Genomic DNA, 14,143 nt, shown 5'->3' with positions numbered 1-14,143 from the left:
TTCCAGAATTCGCCAGTGTTCCCCTAGACGCGCGTATATTCTCAGTACAGCCAACCGTCGACCAACTGCATATAGGGTCATATACCGCATCGAGCACTCCTTTGGCGCGGGCAAGAAAATATCCTTCAGAATCAGGCTGCGTGGCTCAGGCTGACCCGGGAGTGCGGCTCAATCTGAACAGAAAAGTCGACCATGGGGCTGTGTACCACATTTTGAACCACGAATATCGCTGATAGACGAATCATGAACCAGTGTACCGTCGTGTGACCTCGGCAATATCTGTTCCTCGTCCAAATAGACCAATAATCAGCGGCACGCGAGCCGTACCGCTCGCTCAAAGGAGATACAAAAAAGTACTTGCTCGAGACTTGATGTGCGTGATGAAGATGCACTGGGAGATGCAGATTCTCCTTTCCTGTCATTGGGCGATGAACACGTTGAGCATCGTGAGGGTGTTGGTCGGGTAACAAGAGATGGGCAATGACTCCCTTTCTGGCTTCACCGGCTCGATATTCGAAGATAGCCGGCCGGTCCAAGGGGCCACCTTCTCATGAAAGTGAGGCTGAGTTCATTGAGATGCACAAAACACGTTGGTATTTGATATTCACCGCTCTTTGTCCTGTTGAATGCTTCATGTCTAGAGGCTGGTTATTTGCTGATTGTGATGATGGAAAAAGGCATCCACAGGATGGCCTCAGCGGGGCTGTATTCATGATGGATGGATGGATGGATGGATGGGTGGGTAGACAACATAGCTAGCTGGCAATTCATCTTTTCAATCTCGATTGTCGTGTCAAAACTTTCTGCTCACCGTAAGATTTACAATGCTGCCCAAAATCTCCAGGGAGAAGGGAGGAAGGGGTTTCACGACCACCTGGCTGATGGAACCAAGACCCAGCATCCATGGATGTTTCGTAAAAGCCCCCTCGCCGTCTGTCTTCTGGACACGAGAGGTATTTGGGGGTTAAGTTCGGAGGCCCAGGTGTGTTTCGCGAACTTCTGGAGTACCGGAAATAAGATGTCGACAGGCTTGCCTTGGTCTTTTCAAATTCTCGAACAGGCCTTGCTAGAGGTCCCTTGGAAAGTTAAGTTCAATAGCTGACGATGCCATTGTTCGCAAAGGAGATCCTCTGCTAGCGAGTCTCCTGTCCTCAAAGGTTTTGGGCGTTATCTCAACGTGTTATTGCCTGAGACCTTGAGCTTTGCGAAGGCTCAACTTGAAGTCGAAGTGTGAATTGTTTTTAGACCCCTTCAAATGATCACTTTTTGTAACCTATTGGTCAGTAGATGGAGGAGTGCTTGTTACCTGACGAGAGCCCCGGGTATAATGATGCTTCAGGTGTAGCCAAATTATGGATACCTACCAGAATGAGCATCCACTTTCGGTGCATTGGCATCACTATTACCAGATACTTAGAGTCCAATTTCGATCCAATGCCTTCAGACAGGCTCGTAGGGGGAAGCTCGTCCAGACCCTGGTTGTAATGTCTCCTTTGTATGGAAAAACAGTATGTTCGGGTAACAAAGCCCACTGCATTATCCAATGCCCATCCCAACACACTCTGCTCCAACTTTGAGCGCCTTTTTTTTTTTGGTCATAACAAGAGTTGGTCGGCATGACTTGAGTAACATGCTAAATACCTATTCGACTGACACGAAATGTTGGAGATTGCTTGAGACCCATACGAACCATCATTGGTGGTTCCCAGTTACTCCAAATTCCCACTGGGGTAGATAGGAGCTCAAAGCGCAATCACTCCGCCATTTAGATGCCATGTCTGAACCTGGGAACCATGAATGCCGCTATGAAGACCCGACGACCAACCCCTGGCTCGAGGTTATAAGTTGGGTAGCTAGTCCCTCGTATAAGGGGGCCAACAAACTTCTCCCGGATCTGAGCAAAGCAAAGCAAAGTATTCATTCATTCCTGCACTTGCTGAATTGATCTTTGTTGCGATACGGGACAATTCGTTCATTTGACACTGTCAAATGAGATGAGCGTGCCCCCATCAAAATACTCTCTGGCACGATGTCTCCTTCGACACTTTTGACGTCCAACAGCGATCGGGATGGAGAACCCCCTCATCTTCTGCAGTCCATGCGGCACGAAAGACCGTTCGAAATGCCCGCAGGCAACGGTACAATGTTCATTCTGATTTACCGCAAGTGCGGTAATCCAAAGTCAAGCCAAGCGGCAACCAGAGCATAATGGCGACTGAAGGATCCGGGTCACAGGCTCGTTCGTCAGTCTTCTGCGAATCGCATTGTTGGGAAAGGACATGGGTCTGGTGTTTGAGCATAAGGTATCCGACAACATCAAATGATGAATGGAAAACAACCAAACTTTGGATGGGAAGTTTCGATTGACGCTGCCTTTGTTAATATTCGTTTTAAGGATATGCAAATGGCTGGTGTCCGGTCCAGCATCACCGTCGTGAATGGTAGTGCCCTCGAACTGCCTAAGAAAGGCGGTCTAGGATTACGCAGGACTGTCAGGGCACTTTACCGAATCGAATCAAAAGAAAGCGTCTGCAAGGCTGGGACCTTTCAACTAACTAACGGGTAGATTGTCTCGCCAGAGTGTATTTGGTGCCGGAAGCGCCGTTGGATGATATGTTTGCGGCATCTCACAGTGCTTCCATCAACTATCGCCAAGGATATCGGCAGGCAGTTTTAACTTTGGTATCGCTAACAGGACACTAGTAAGGCTACTGTGGAATACCAATGGACGACAATGGAGAAAATGCTTGTTGGTTTGATGAGTACTCGAAAGTTTCTACCCCATTGTTATTGGCGTCTTGGGCCGATGCCCTCAGGCAACCAGCCACCCGTCGCCTCTTTTTCATTTCCATGGAGGACAGAAATGGGTCGCAGTCGCAGTCGCAGTCAGTATCCATGCTCATTGTCGGGGATACCTTCAATCCTCAACCCCGAAACAGGCCAATGCATGCCCATGTTCATCGGGTATCTACATGCCTATCAATGCTTTTCAACTCAACCATCCTGGTCTAACCCGGTTCTGCGTCATTGATCTACGCAGGCCGAGTGAAGGACTACCTTACTCCACAACCAGTCCAGACCCCAGGTTTCATCGGTTATAACCACATCGACATCAAGTTGCCTTCAGATATGGGGTTTCTGTGGCGACGAGACCGTGCTTACACACCGAGTACCAAGATCGCCCCGAGGAACTTGGCCCCATTGCACTAAAACCAACCGAACATGCAATGGCTCTTTGAACATTGGCGGCTTCGTTTGCGTCTTGGTAACAAGGTGTCGGCCAGAGACTACAGTTCACCGCCTTGTCTCGCCCCGTTCCCAGCAAAACCATGTCAGTTGCCGCTCAGGTAGGTACTCTTTAATTTCCAGTACAGCTGTATCAACAAACTCAAGCGCGTTCGTGTTTCGCGCGACAGAAGGATGTTCCGAGCAAGCCTTAGGTTGGCTGCATCTCGGTATGGTAGTAGGACGCTTGGTAATGGGAGAATTCCTCCATGCAATGCTGAACAAGATCGACCATGGTTTTGCAATCTAAGATGGTCTGTCTATGCTCAGGGGTTCATAGTCCTAGATAGTAGATTCTGCCAGGAGGCAATCAAAGTAGGCGCTTTGTTGTTTCTAACTGGTACTTTCATCTTCCATGTCCCTTGTACCTAGTGTAGAGCCTCATCGGAAGGATAGTTTGCCGTGCCCACCCTAGTATTATCCCCTTTCCTCCCCAAGCAATTGCTCACACCCTGCTCCGTACAGCCCTACGTCAATCAAAGCCATGGGCTTATAGGTTGTCTCTCATGCTACCTACGCGATGAGTCTCGCTTTTGTTTCTATCGTTACTGGCTTTTCTTGGCTCTTCAGAAGGCAAGTCTGCCATCTCGTCATCTGAGCTGTCCTATAGTGGCCTCCCTCCACGAACTCTCTCAGCCTTGGTTCACGTACTTCTCCCACATTGACATCACTGCTAACAAAGATGATCTCAAGGAATGCGATTCTTCAAACGATTGTCCAATATACATCCACTCTCTTACACACGGCTTACCAAGTCGCTCCGATACAGTCCAATCTTCACCCCTACTCGCCTTCCGATCCTCCAGTCTCTGTTCCATCCGTCCCTCTCCCAATATCAACCCCCTCGGAGGAGGGTTGCCATCAAGCCGGCGTAGGCAAGACAGGAGAGCAAAACTTTCTCAAATCCCAAAATCAGTCCCTGACTTAGCCAGCCAAACACGATCACAAACACGAGATACACAACTACTTCACCAACTGTTGATCGAACGTTCAGGGACTGAATAGCAGCTGGAGCGCAGGCAAACAAGGCGATAATGGAGCTGAAGATGGTGATGCTTATAAACCGTATGGCCCCTTCGTTGTAGAGATACTGATCATTATCACCAACCTCCTCTTGCCCTGATAGGAACGGTGTCTAGGACATGTCAGTACATACTACTCTGCGGATGGCGCAAGTGAGTGTCTTACAAGGAGGACTCGGCCGACCTTTGTGTATCCGGCAAGGCAGATGAGCTGGTCAAGCCTGTCTGGTTGCGAGAGCGATGCCCAGTCGTGGATCGGCGCGTCGAGGTACTTACCGCCCTCTCTCTTTAACATAGCTCTGAAGGAAGGCAAGAGATTTCTCAAAAAATAGCTGCCTGGCTTGTCGAGTGCGAGCACCTGGCTTGTTTGAATGAGCACCTGTGCTGTGTGTGTGTGTCAGCTTGCGGTCCAGCAAATGGATCGTAATCGTCATTGTCCTTTATCTTACAATACTTTAGGTATTCCTCCACAAGCTTTTCGTCTGTGTTCGCATCTTCTCTGCCCGATTCGAATGCTTTTTCGGCCTCATCATAAAGAGTCACCATGCGGTTCGCTTGAAGCATAATACAGCGCGAGCTTATGTTTGACAGTCGGGGTGCGACCATGTGTCTTTTATCTTGCTGCATCTGCCGACACATGCGAGCCCAACCCCTTTCTCCCCCTGTTCATGATCTCTCAGCTCATGCTAACAATTACAGGATATAGCTGCAACATACCCCAGTTTCCTGCTTGGCGTTCGAGATCTAGGCACAAGTCAGATGGCTGCCGTACTGAAGGGGCACAACATTCGAGATCTCATACCTATTCCAGGTCTCATGATGCTTGGTGTATTGACTTCCTCGCTTCGTGGTGGCCCACTGACTGGGTTTCGTACAGAGCTGCCTTGAGGTGCGTTCATCTGGCAAGGTTGGGACATTTTGGCAGTGCGATTGAACAATTCACCTGGTTTCTACCAGCACAATGGCTCCCCAGTCAAGCTTAGTGAGATCAGTCCGCAAGGGCCAAGGGACCCTTTTATCCTCGCTGAGATCACACATCACCGCACGCTGACGAAGGACACACAACATTGCGGTGCCTTTGGGCATGCAATGAGGCTCGTTTCTAACACTACCATTTCCGTCCCGGCCACCATTATACAATGGCATAACACACCGCAACTGCAGCTGCAGCTGCAGCTGCCTTCTTTTCTATGCAAAGTTGTTGGTCGAGTCAGGCGCAAGGTTGTCGCTGCAGGTCGTTGGGCTGTGCTAAGCAAAAGCAAATCACAGCACGTACACAATCGGCGCTGTCAGCCAGGATTGACCGGATCGAGCCCAATCACAACGATCTGTCATCACCCACCCCGTTCCCCGGATGTATCAGGTTGGTTACTGGCCCCTGACCTGAGTGATCACAGTTCAAGCCCCATTTCTCTCGGATGATCAACGTGTTTGTGCGACAATCGCGCTTATTTAAGCGCGTTGAATTATCCAATATTCAGAGTATGTCATTCATGTCATATCGCCAGCAGGTTGATATATTCGCACTTTTATCGTTCAAAAGTTTCAATGTTCCAAAGGTTCAAGAAGTGCCTATTGACCTATCTAAATAATGTAAAATCATTAAATGAATCGAAATTATATCCCTATCAAAGTCCCGGTGCCACCTGAATAACCACAGCTTTTGAATTTGTTCTCAGAGCCACGAATTGCTTTGCTGCAATCTCTGACAAAATTGATGCTTTGAACTGGGAGATTACAGTCAGATGGTTTTAGAAGGCGGCCTTGAAGGGGTTTATGCGCACCTTTACAGTTTATGGCATTTCGTGTATTTTACCGTGCGTTTTTTGCACGGATTTCTTGACAATCATCCGTAGCTTGATACTCAAAGGGTGGCTTTGTGTGTAAAATCGATGGTTTTGATTGCAAAATCAGGCCTAGGGGTTGGCTTCGCCAGATGCGGCAGGTTTCTTGTTCTTGGGTTGACTTATAATAACAGAACCACCGGAGCCCTTGGGCTCGAGTTCTTTAGGGATGTTGACAATCAAAGCGTCCACAGGACCAGGACTCTTTGATGGGGCCATTTGTGGAGATGTTGCTGAGTTAGAGAACGAAATGTATTGATCTGGTGAATACTGAGTGTGATAGACAACACCTTGGCTTGCTACTCCGTCCTCTACGCCCTTATTATACTTGGCAGAACAGTACGCATCCTAGCAGCTCGCTAATTTATCTTTCTGGCCCCATCTGTCGAGAAAAAAGCAAAGTCTGGGAGATGATAAAGGGCGTAGTCAGGATAAGGTTGAAAAACTAGAGCTCAATGGTCATCAGCAAGGTATGAGTCCACGTAGTAAATGCGCTTTGACGTGCGCCAGGTCGATATTCTCAGCAACGGCTGCCCGCTGCCGGGCAGCTCAAGCTACCTCCAATTCGTCAGGACAATATCTCTCGACAGGCTCTCGTCTTACTCTGAGTACATGAGTTTGGCGATCATGCGTTTCAAGTCTAATCAGGGGACAGATCAGCATCAGGAAAGCTCAGCACTATTTTAGCGGCTCGTTTCCATCCTGGATCATCTGTAGCGGAAAGTCACAGCTAGCTGAGATATTTGTTCTTCAACGGCTGGACAGTCGCTAGGTAATCATATCTCTCTCAGTGTCAGTGTTCGAAACGACCATAGAAGAGGCAGCTTTTGGCATACTGCAAATGATCCCCCCTTTACTGGCCCCGAGTTGCACAGAAGCCGCAGGGAAGACGGCAACCAGTTCATCGTCATATCAAGAGCCAGAAGCCTAAGACTGCCATGATAAAAGTACCCAGTCTCCGCCGCTAAGTACGCCGCCACACTGAGCATTACTCCCAGAGCATTGTTTTTCTTTGGTCTTGGCCTAATTTGAACAGCAGCGTGAAGAATTTGCACTGAATACTTGGTTAAGAAAGTAGCCTTGGCCTGTTATTACTGAACACATCCATTGGGTGACTCTGTCCACGCAACCTTGTCGGCGCCCCTCATTGCTGGACTAGAGCCGAACCCCTTGTCGTTGACAGTAAGCGACTGGAAACATAGATGCCGGGCTGGGGGGTTGGGGCTAGGCTCATAGGTCTGTGAAGAATAATTATACTATTGGACAAGTTGATATCCCCGATAGCCCTGCATCGTAGCTATGGGCAAAGAAGTGGAACCTGGCTCTTCACGTAGGATCTCCTTGCTAGCACGAATGGGCTAAGTGCAACTTTCATGCCTACGCCCGCAGACAAGACACGAATACGGATCTAGAAAGTTGACTGATCGTATGGAAGGGCCTGAGTGAGGCTATACATATCCATACCAACTTACAAGAAGCCACTATTACGCGAGTTTCAAGTACTTCTGAGTCATAAGACATCGTCTAATTTAACTCTGCATGTAAAGTCCTGGTGCCGTTGCATATGTTCATGAAGCCAGCTGCTTGGGTAGCTGTGGCATCACATTCGGGCAAGGCATCCGTAACGAGGAGTCGGACAGGCACACATGTTTCTTGCTTTTATACAATGGAAGTTTCATGTTTCAGCATAATAAATTTGAAAGTGTGTTACAGTGTTTATGTAACTATCATGTGTCATGTGCTCCATCTGAGACTCGGTGCTTGGACTATCTTATCGATAACGTCTTATCTGGCGCCAGCCAAATTTTTAGACAAGTCAAGACGAATGAACGGCCCCACCAAAAAGTTTCTCTGCTTGCGCAGATCGACATTCTTCAGATCAAGTCAATCAAAATGCCCAAGCCTAGAACAAGACGTGGCGCTGGCCGCGAGGAGAAGAAGCGAAAGAGGATCGAAGAAGCTGAACAACAATACGAGACCTACGAGAGCGAGAACAAGCGACAGCGCACTTACGAAGACAACGATAACACCGATGGTCTCGACTACCAAGATGGCCAGGATCCTCAGCAGAATGGCCTTGGCGAGAAGGAGTTCTTCGGAATGCTTGCAGAAGAAGAGCAAGAATACTTCCGTCGTGCTGACGAATTGCTAGAGCTTAATCAGTTTCCATCAACCGAGGATCGCGACATCTTCCTGGAAAACGTCTGGAAGGAGGCGGAGGGCAAGGAGCTCAAACTAGCCAGTAGTCAGTCCTGTTCGCGATTGATGGAGCGTCTCATACAGCTATCGAACACGGCGCAAAAGAAGCGTTTGTTTGAAGCTTTCGGTGGGCACTTCCTCTCGTTGGTACAGCACCGATTCGCGAGCCATTGTTGCGAGGCGCTCTTCTTGCGATCTGCTGGTGTGGTATCACAAGAGCTTTCTGGATATGTGCTTGATACCAAGGGCGCCGATGTTGACATGCAAAAACCCGAGGCATCCATGGAGAATCTTTTTCTGGCTACGCTCGACGAGCTCGAAGGCGCTCTATCATACCTCATCACCGATCGATTCGCATCACACACTCTGCGCGTGCTATTATTGGTCTTGGCAGGCCGACCCTTGGAGGATGCATCGGTGCGAAGTCTCGTCAAGAGCAAGAAGAAGGAGAAAATATCAGTCGCGGGAGGTTCAGCAACAGATGAGGCGAACCAAGGGTTGAGGGCGGTACCCGAATCGTTTTCAATGGCAGCAAAAAAGATCATCCAAGACTCAACGGCAGGGATGGATGCTACCGCCTTGCGAGTGCTTGCCAGACATCCCATCGGAAACCCTACGCTTCAGCTTCTCCTTGAGCTTGACCTGACACTCAACAAGACCGAGCAAAAGGCCGAGTCTGAACAGCCGACTCTACTATTCCAGCTGCTACCCGGTGCCCCAAAGTCTTTGAGCGACGGCGCATCAGAAGCATCAGAATTCATCAACGGCATGATCTATGACCAGATCGGTTCACGACTTATCGAGACACTCATAACACACTGCCCTGGCAAAGTGTTCAAAGCTCTTAACCAGAACATCTTTCTCCCCAGAATAGAGGGTTACGTCCGAAATGATGTGTCGTGCTACGCCGCTATACGAGTCCTGAACCGCCTCAGCAAAGATGACCTGGTGCAGGCCGTTGAGAAGATTACACCAAATGTGCCTCAACTGGTCGCAAAGTCCAGGCTCAATGTTCTCAAGACACTATTTGAGAGATGCAATGCCCGTGGCGCCAACGACGAGATTAAGAAACTCAACAAGGGGCTTAAGGAGGGATGTGGAAATACCCCGGCTGACCTGGTCATTTTCCTGTGTGGTTTGAAAGACGAAGAGAAGAAGAAGAAAGATGTCCAGCAACTTTCTAAAAACGAGTACGCGATCCAGTCCCATGGTGCTCAACTCCTGACTACTCTTCTTTCCATTCCGGGACCGACAAAGGGTGTGCAAGAGTCATTACTTGCCCTCGAGCCACAAACTCTGGTCCGCCTTGCCACTTCGTCCATGCCTACCGTTACTGTCCTTACCACCGCCCTTGCTACATCTTCTTCAAATCCGGCCTTCCACAAGTCTATCGCCAGTGCCATACTGCCTCATACTCACGAACTAGCCATATCCCAGTTCGGTCATAACCTCATCAATGCTATCGTTGAGGTTCCTAGCAAAGGCAAGGAGCGAAGTATTCCCTTCCATATGAAGGAAGCCTTTATGGCACGCTTGGGCGATCATGAGGCGGAGTTGCGCAACAGCTGGATGGGTAGAAGTGTCTGGCGCAACTGGAAGGGTGATATGTGGAAGACCCGCCGCGGAGACTGGAAGTTGTGGATGAGAGAGGTGGACGCCAACGTTCCATCAAGTCTGCCACAGCGCGGATCAAAGGTTGCAGAAAGGGAGAAGCCACCTGTCAAGCCGGTTCCAGAAATCGTGGAAGACCACCATGACCATGAGCCTGCCGCTGAAGAGCACATTGCTGAGGACAAGATGAAGATGGATGTAGATGATGTCGTGGAAGCAGCAGTTAATAGTGAGGAAGAGGAGAGCAAGAAAAACAAGAAAGCTAAGACAAAGAAGAGTAAGAAGGAGAAGAAAGACAAGAAGGAGAAGAAGGAAAAGAAAGACAAGAAGAATAAGAAGAAGAAGGACAAATCTGTTGAAGCCAAGATAGATGAGGAGACTGAGGAGTAAAACAATTGTTACTAGAATAGATAGTGGCCACGGATACCCAAACTTGAGCCATCATAATTACATTGCGATCGTTCAGCCTGCCCGTCGTCACGACCTTCGCATAATGTCTTTTCTTCTTCTGTCCATATACTTGCCCTTATCCCTGAAGCGTTGTATCAGGAGATGGACAAGATCACTATTATCAGGTGAGTATTCCTAGATTGATATCCCCAGCATATCGAAGCTAAAATGGGAACCAGCTTGTGTGAACATATGAAGAGGATTGTGGCCGGTAGAACTAAATAAGAGCTGTATTTGCACGCTTTTCACCCCTACTCTCACGCCGGCTGTCTTCTCCACTTTCATTGTTTCAGTCCTTTCGATATCCATCAAACCTTTACACGTTCAACGCACCCATGTGTTCACATTGAGCCTCTCCTTTACTCTGTTAAGACCATGCCTGGAGCCACCAAACTCACGACAATTCGCTACATAAAAGTATTCCATGTCGGAGCTACCGAGACCACTGCTGCTGTGACTTGCCCCGAAGCACTCGACTATGCGTAACAACCAACAATATTATGGTCAGGGCGAATGTTTCCTTCTCTTCAGGCATCTCAGGGCTGAAGTTTTATAGCTCTTAAGCTTTCCTACTCTTGCCGCAGTCGCGAGTGTAAAGGTAGGCACAAATACAAAAGTAAGTTCTAGCAATGTTTCAATTCAGCTACGACAGGTGGTTCCTCTGAAAGGGGAAAAATGAGAAATCCTCGTTTATTCTGTCGGTGGTATCAATGGAAGCTGAAAATCCTTTCTCAAACGTCTTGCTTGTCAGATATAGGTAAAATAGGGAGCTGGCTACAAACCTGCGAAATATATTGTATAAGCGCACTCCACGACTCCCCATCAGCTAGTGACCAGCAACTCAGACCCAGGCAAACTACCAGGTGATTATGATACTGAGGCAAGATGTTGTGCAGCTGCCGATAAACAGAAAAATTTGAAAACTAGAGAGTTCAGATTGGCAAGTTTTTGGGCAAAAGGAAACCAGCAAAGAAGCTAACACCAAGAATCGCCGGACTCCCACCCATGTCTTTCTGCTATTTCCCACAAACTCTAGATAAGATTCCGCTTGCGTAGAGATCCAGAGTTTAGTTGAGCACACAAGTTTTCCGTACAATCCGTCTGACAAATGGTATGGCCATGTGTCAATAGTTCCCACAACGCAGCTGTGATGGGCATCTTGGTTGCCGAAAACAATGGAACGGATATGTACACATGCATCGATGATTGATCACTTTGCGGTTCGCGAACAATGACATCGCAGTTAAGTAACTCATACTGACCATGCGCGGACTGAATTCAACTGAAGGCAGGCGTCAAGCTGAATTGCTTGAAATCGGAGTTGCCTTCTGAAGGTGGTGGCTGGGTGGGGGGAAGGACGTGAAAGTTCATGGAGGTGTTGGTTAGGCCTACCGGGCGCCAACTACGATTTTCCAATGGCTGTCGAAGTTGCATATGTTCCGGTGCTGGCCAATAAGTTGGTGTAAGGGTACATCCAGCTGAGTGAGATCAAAGACTCACTCGAGACTCGAGACTCGAGATCTCGCTAATCTATCCGTGATGGACGGTGATCAAATCGATGTCGACGTGCAATACCCGTCACCATCTGCCGTAGCGTAAGAAATAAGATCTCGCATGTCGTATAAGTGATTCAATGTGCGATCATTGCCCAACAATTACCCCCTCCAAGGATACCTGAATCCACACAAGGCCCTCACGGCCGCTGGTTGTGAGCATTGCCTGGGAGGCCAGGAGGCGAACAGTGATATCCTTGAGAATTGTGGTGATGTTGATGTAATGCAGATAATTATTACAAATCAACTCATTCCCTCAATGAACAGAACTTGTGAATTTCCTTCGTCACATCTACTGTACCATTGTCAAACTCGCCACGATCGGGAACTTGCGCATGGGTGTTCCTTGTGCCGGAGGCACTCCGTGCGCCCCGGATTGCTGGAAAGCTTTCTGGGATTTCGGTTTCGTTGCGAGGGCGTTAAACCTCAGGCTTCCATCGGAGCTTGGGAAGCACTTGTTGGAGAACCTGGGGTAGATCTGAGAGAGTAACGAATAGGCATGTAGGGGGCAAATCGCTGCTTACCACCACTACGACGCCTAGATACACGGTAGCACGTGCAGACGTGGTGGTATCTGCCGTCGTGTCCCTCTCTGTTTCTCTGCCTTACGCTACGTTGATCTCATATCGACGCTGGGAACCGGCAATTAGGGGGGGGGTACTGCTCGATCATGCTGATATTAGCTCTTGTTCTGTCCTCCTAGAGTATAAAATGTGTGAGCCACTCTCGTTGCGGGGGAGCCAGAAACGTCATATTGTGGTGGCTGCAGCTTGATAAGTGGTTGTAAAGGTGCTGAGTGTACTCCGTATCCGTATGTCGTGTTGTTAAGCAAGAATGGGAATGTTAAAGATCGACACGGAGATGCTTTTAATTCCCATGGCCGACAACCAGTTGTGGCTTGTGCAGAGGAATTGCTGAGAATGATTGGATGAGGCGGGGATGACTGTGGCGCACAAACGTGGCACAAGCCATCATGTCGGATACAAAGGGACTAGCGCTTAAGATTCCTGGGACATGTATGCAGCCAGGGGAACTTAGAAATTGTTAGTGCATGGTCGTAGCTTTGGGTACCGCTTCGTTGTGGACCAAGGGAATGGAGGCCGGAGACGATGGTCCGGTCCGAAAAGTCCGACAGCACATTCCTTCCCAGAACAAGTTGGGGTAGATAGTGATACCTGTTGAGGTTGCAACCAGAGCACGCACATTGACCTGAGAGCTCATGCTGTTTCAAGACAGACATTGGTGCCCACAGTTTCTGGGCTGATCATCTGATGGGTATTTCACTATGGTTACTACTGTAGATATTACATTCGATCAAGGTTTCGTGGGCAAGAAATGTTCGCTGTTGAGGGTTTTGCTCTTAAATGGTATGTATAGTCTTTGTTCGACCCGCATTGCCAATCGAGTCAGTCCTAACAAAGCAACTAAATAAGAATGGTATCTGGTGATTATGAGTCCAGGATTTCATGGAGATCGAAAAAAGCTGGGTCGACGAAGCTGGAGGTTCGATAACACAAGGGGAGCATGGGTCATGTTGTGTGGTTGGTTGAGAAACATCCAGCAAGGGACGTTTATTATGGTTGCAGTCGCAGTTGCGGTTGCGGTTGCGGTTGCGGTTGCGGTGGGGGTGGGGGTGGTTGAGAAAGCTCTCCACTTTCGGATAAAGAAGCGAACTTTGACCTCTGTAATAAAGCCGTCTCCCGTCTCCACCCACTGGTGAGATCCTAGCTCATCAGTGACAATATGGAGTGTATGTGATAGTCAGGTGGTAGTTTGAAGATTTGGCTCAGAAGCCTTCTGACAGAAGGGTGTGAATGTTGACAGAGTTTAACGGAAAACCTAAAGCTCTCAGCTCAGCTCATCTCATCATGCCTCTAATTATGGTGAACGACTAAGGGTCCGCGTTTGTTACTGACATGTAACAACATTCGTTTGGCTGAAGCCAATGTCTGACATGGGCACCTGGAAGACACAAATCGAATTCACGGCCATCCGAGACTTCTCGGGCGCTAAGAAAGGAACCAAGATCTGAGCTCAAAACATCGTCATGGACGATGAGTATCGCACATTCTCTCTTTTCTTCGTCTGACACTTCTGAATCTGACTCGCTGGGGATTATTATTATTAGGGATTACTTATCATTTGCGTCGTGAGATGCGGTATCCACCGTTCTTGTCTG

The 14,143-nt window shown here is 48.6% G+C and overlaps 2 protein-coding genes across 2 annotated transcripts; one reads left to right on the top strand and one right to left on the bottom strand.

The window, feature by feature from the left end:
• Positions 1-4,120: 4,120 nt before the first annotated feature.
• Positions 4,121-5,224, bottom strand: FPRO_04578 (uncharacterized protein; the record flags this gene model as incomplete). The annotated part of the gene is made up of 5 exons (XM_031230103.1): positions 4,121-4,420; positions 4,474-4,691; positions 4,757-4,969; positions 5,025-5,051; positions 5,110-5,224. The coding sequence occupies 5 exons, from the start codon at positions 5,222-5,224 to the stop codon at positions 4,121-4,123; spliced, it is 873 nt and encodes a 290-aa protein (XP_031080274.1).
• A 2,820-nt stretch (positions 5,225-8,044) lies between these two features.
• FPRO_04577 (putative Nucleolar protein 9) lies at positions 8,045-10,351 on the top strand (the record flags this gene model as incomplete). Its single annotated transcript, XM_031230102.1, has 1 exon — positions 8,045-10,351. One exon carries the CDS (start codon positions 8,045-8,047, stop codon positions 10,349-10,351), a length of 2,307 nt encoding a protein of 768 aa, XP_031080273.1.
• Between the last annotated feature and the right edge of the window lie 3,792 nt (positions 10,352-14,143).

Source organism: Fusarium proliferatum (genome assembly GCF_900067095.1).
Source record: "Fusarium proliferatum ET1 genome assembly, contig: FPRO_scaffold004, whole genome shotgun sequence".
NCBI lineage: Eukaryota > Fungi > Ascomycota > Sordariomycetes > Hypocreales > Nectriaceae > Fusarium > Fusarium proliferatum.
Note: the sequence above shows the minus strand (reverse complement) of the source record. Positions and strands in the feature narration are given on the sequence as shown.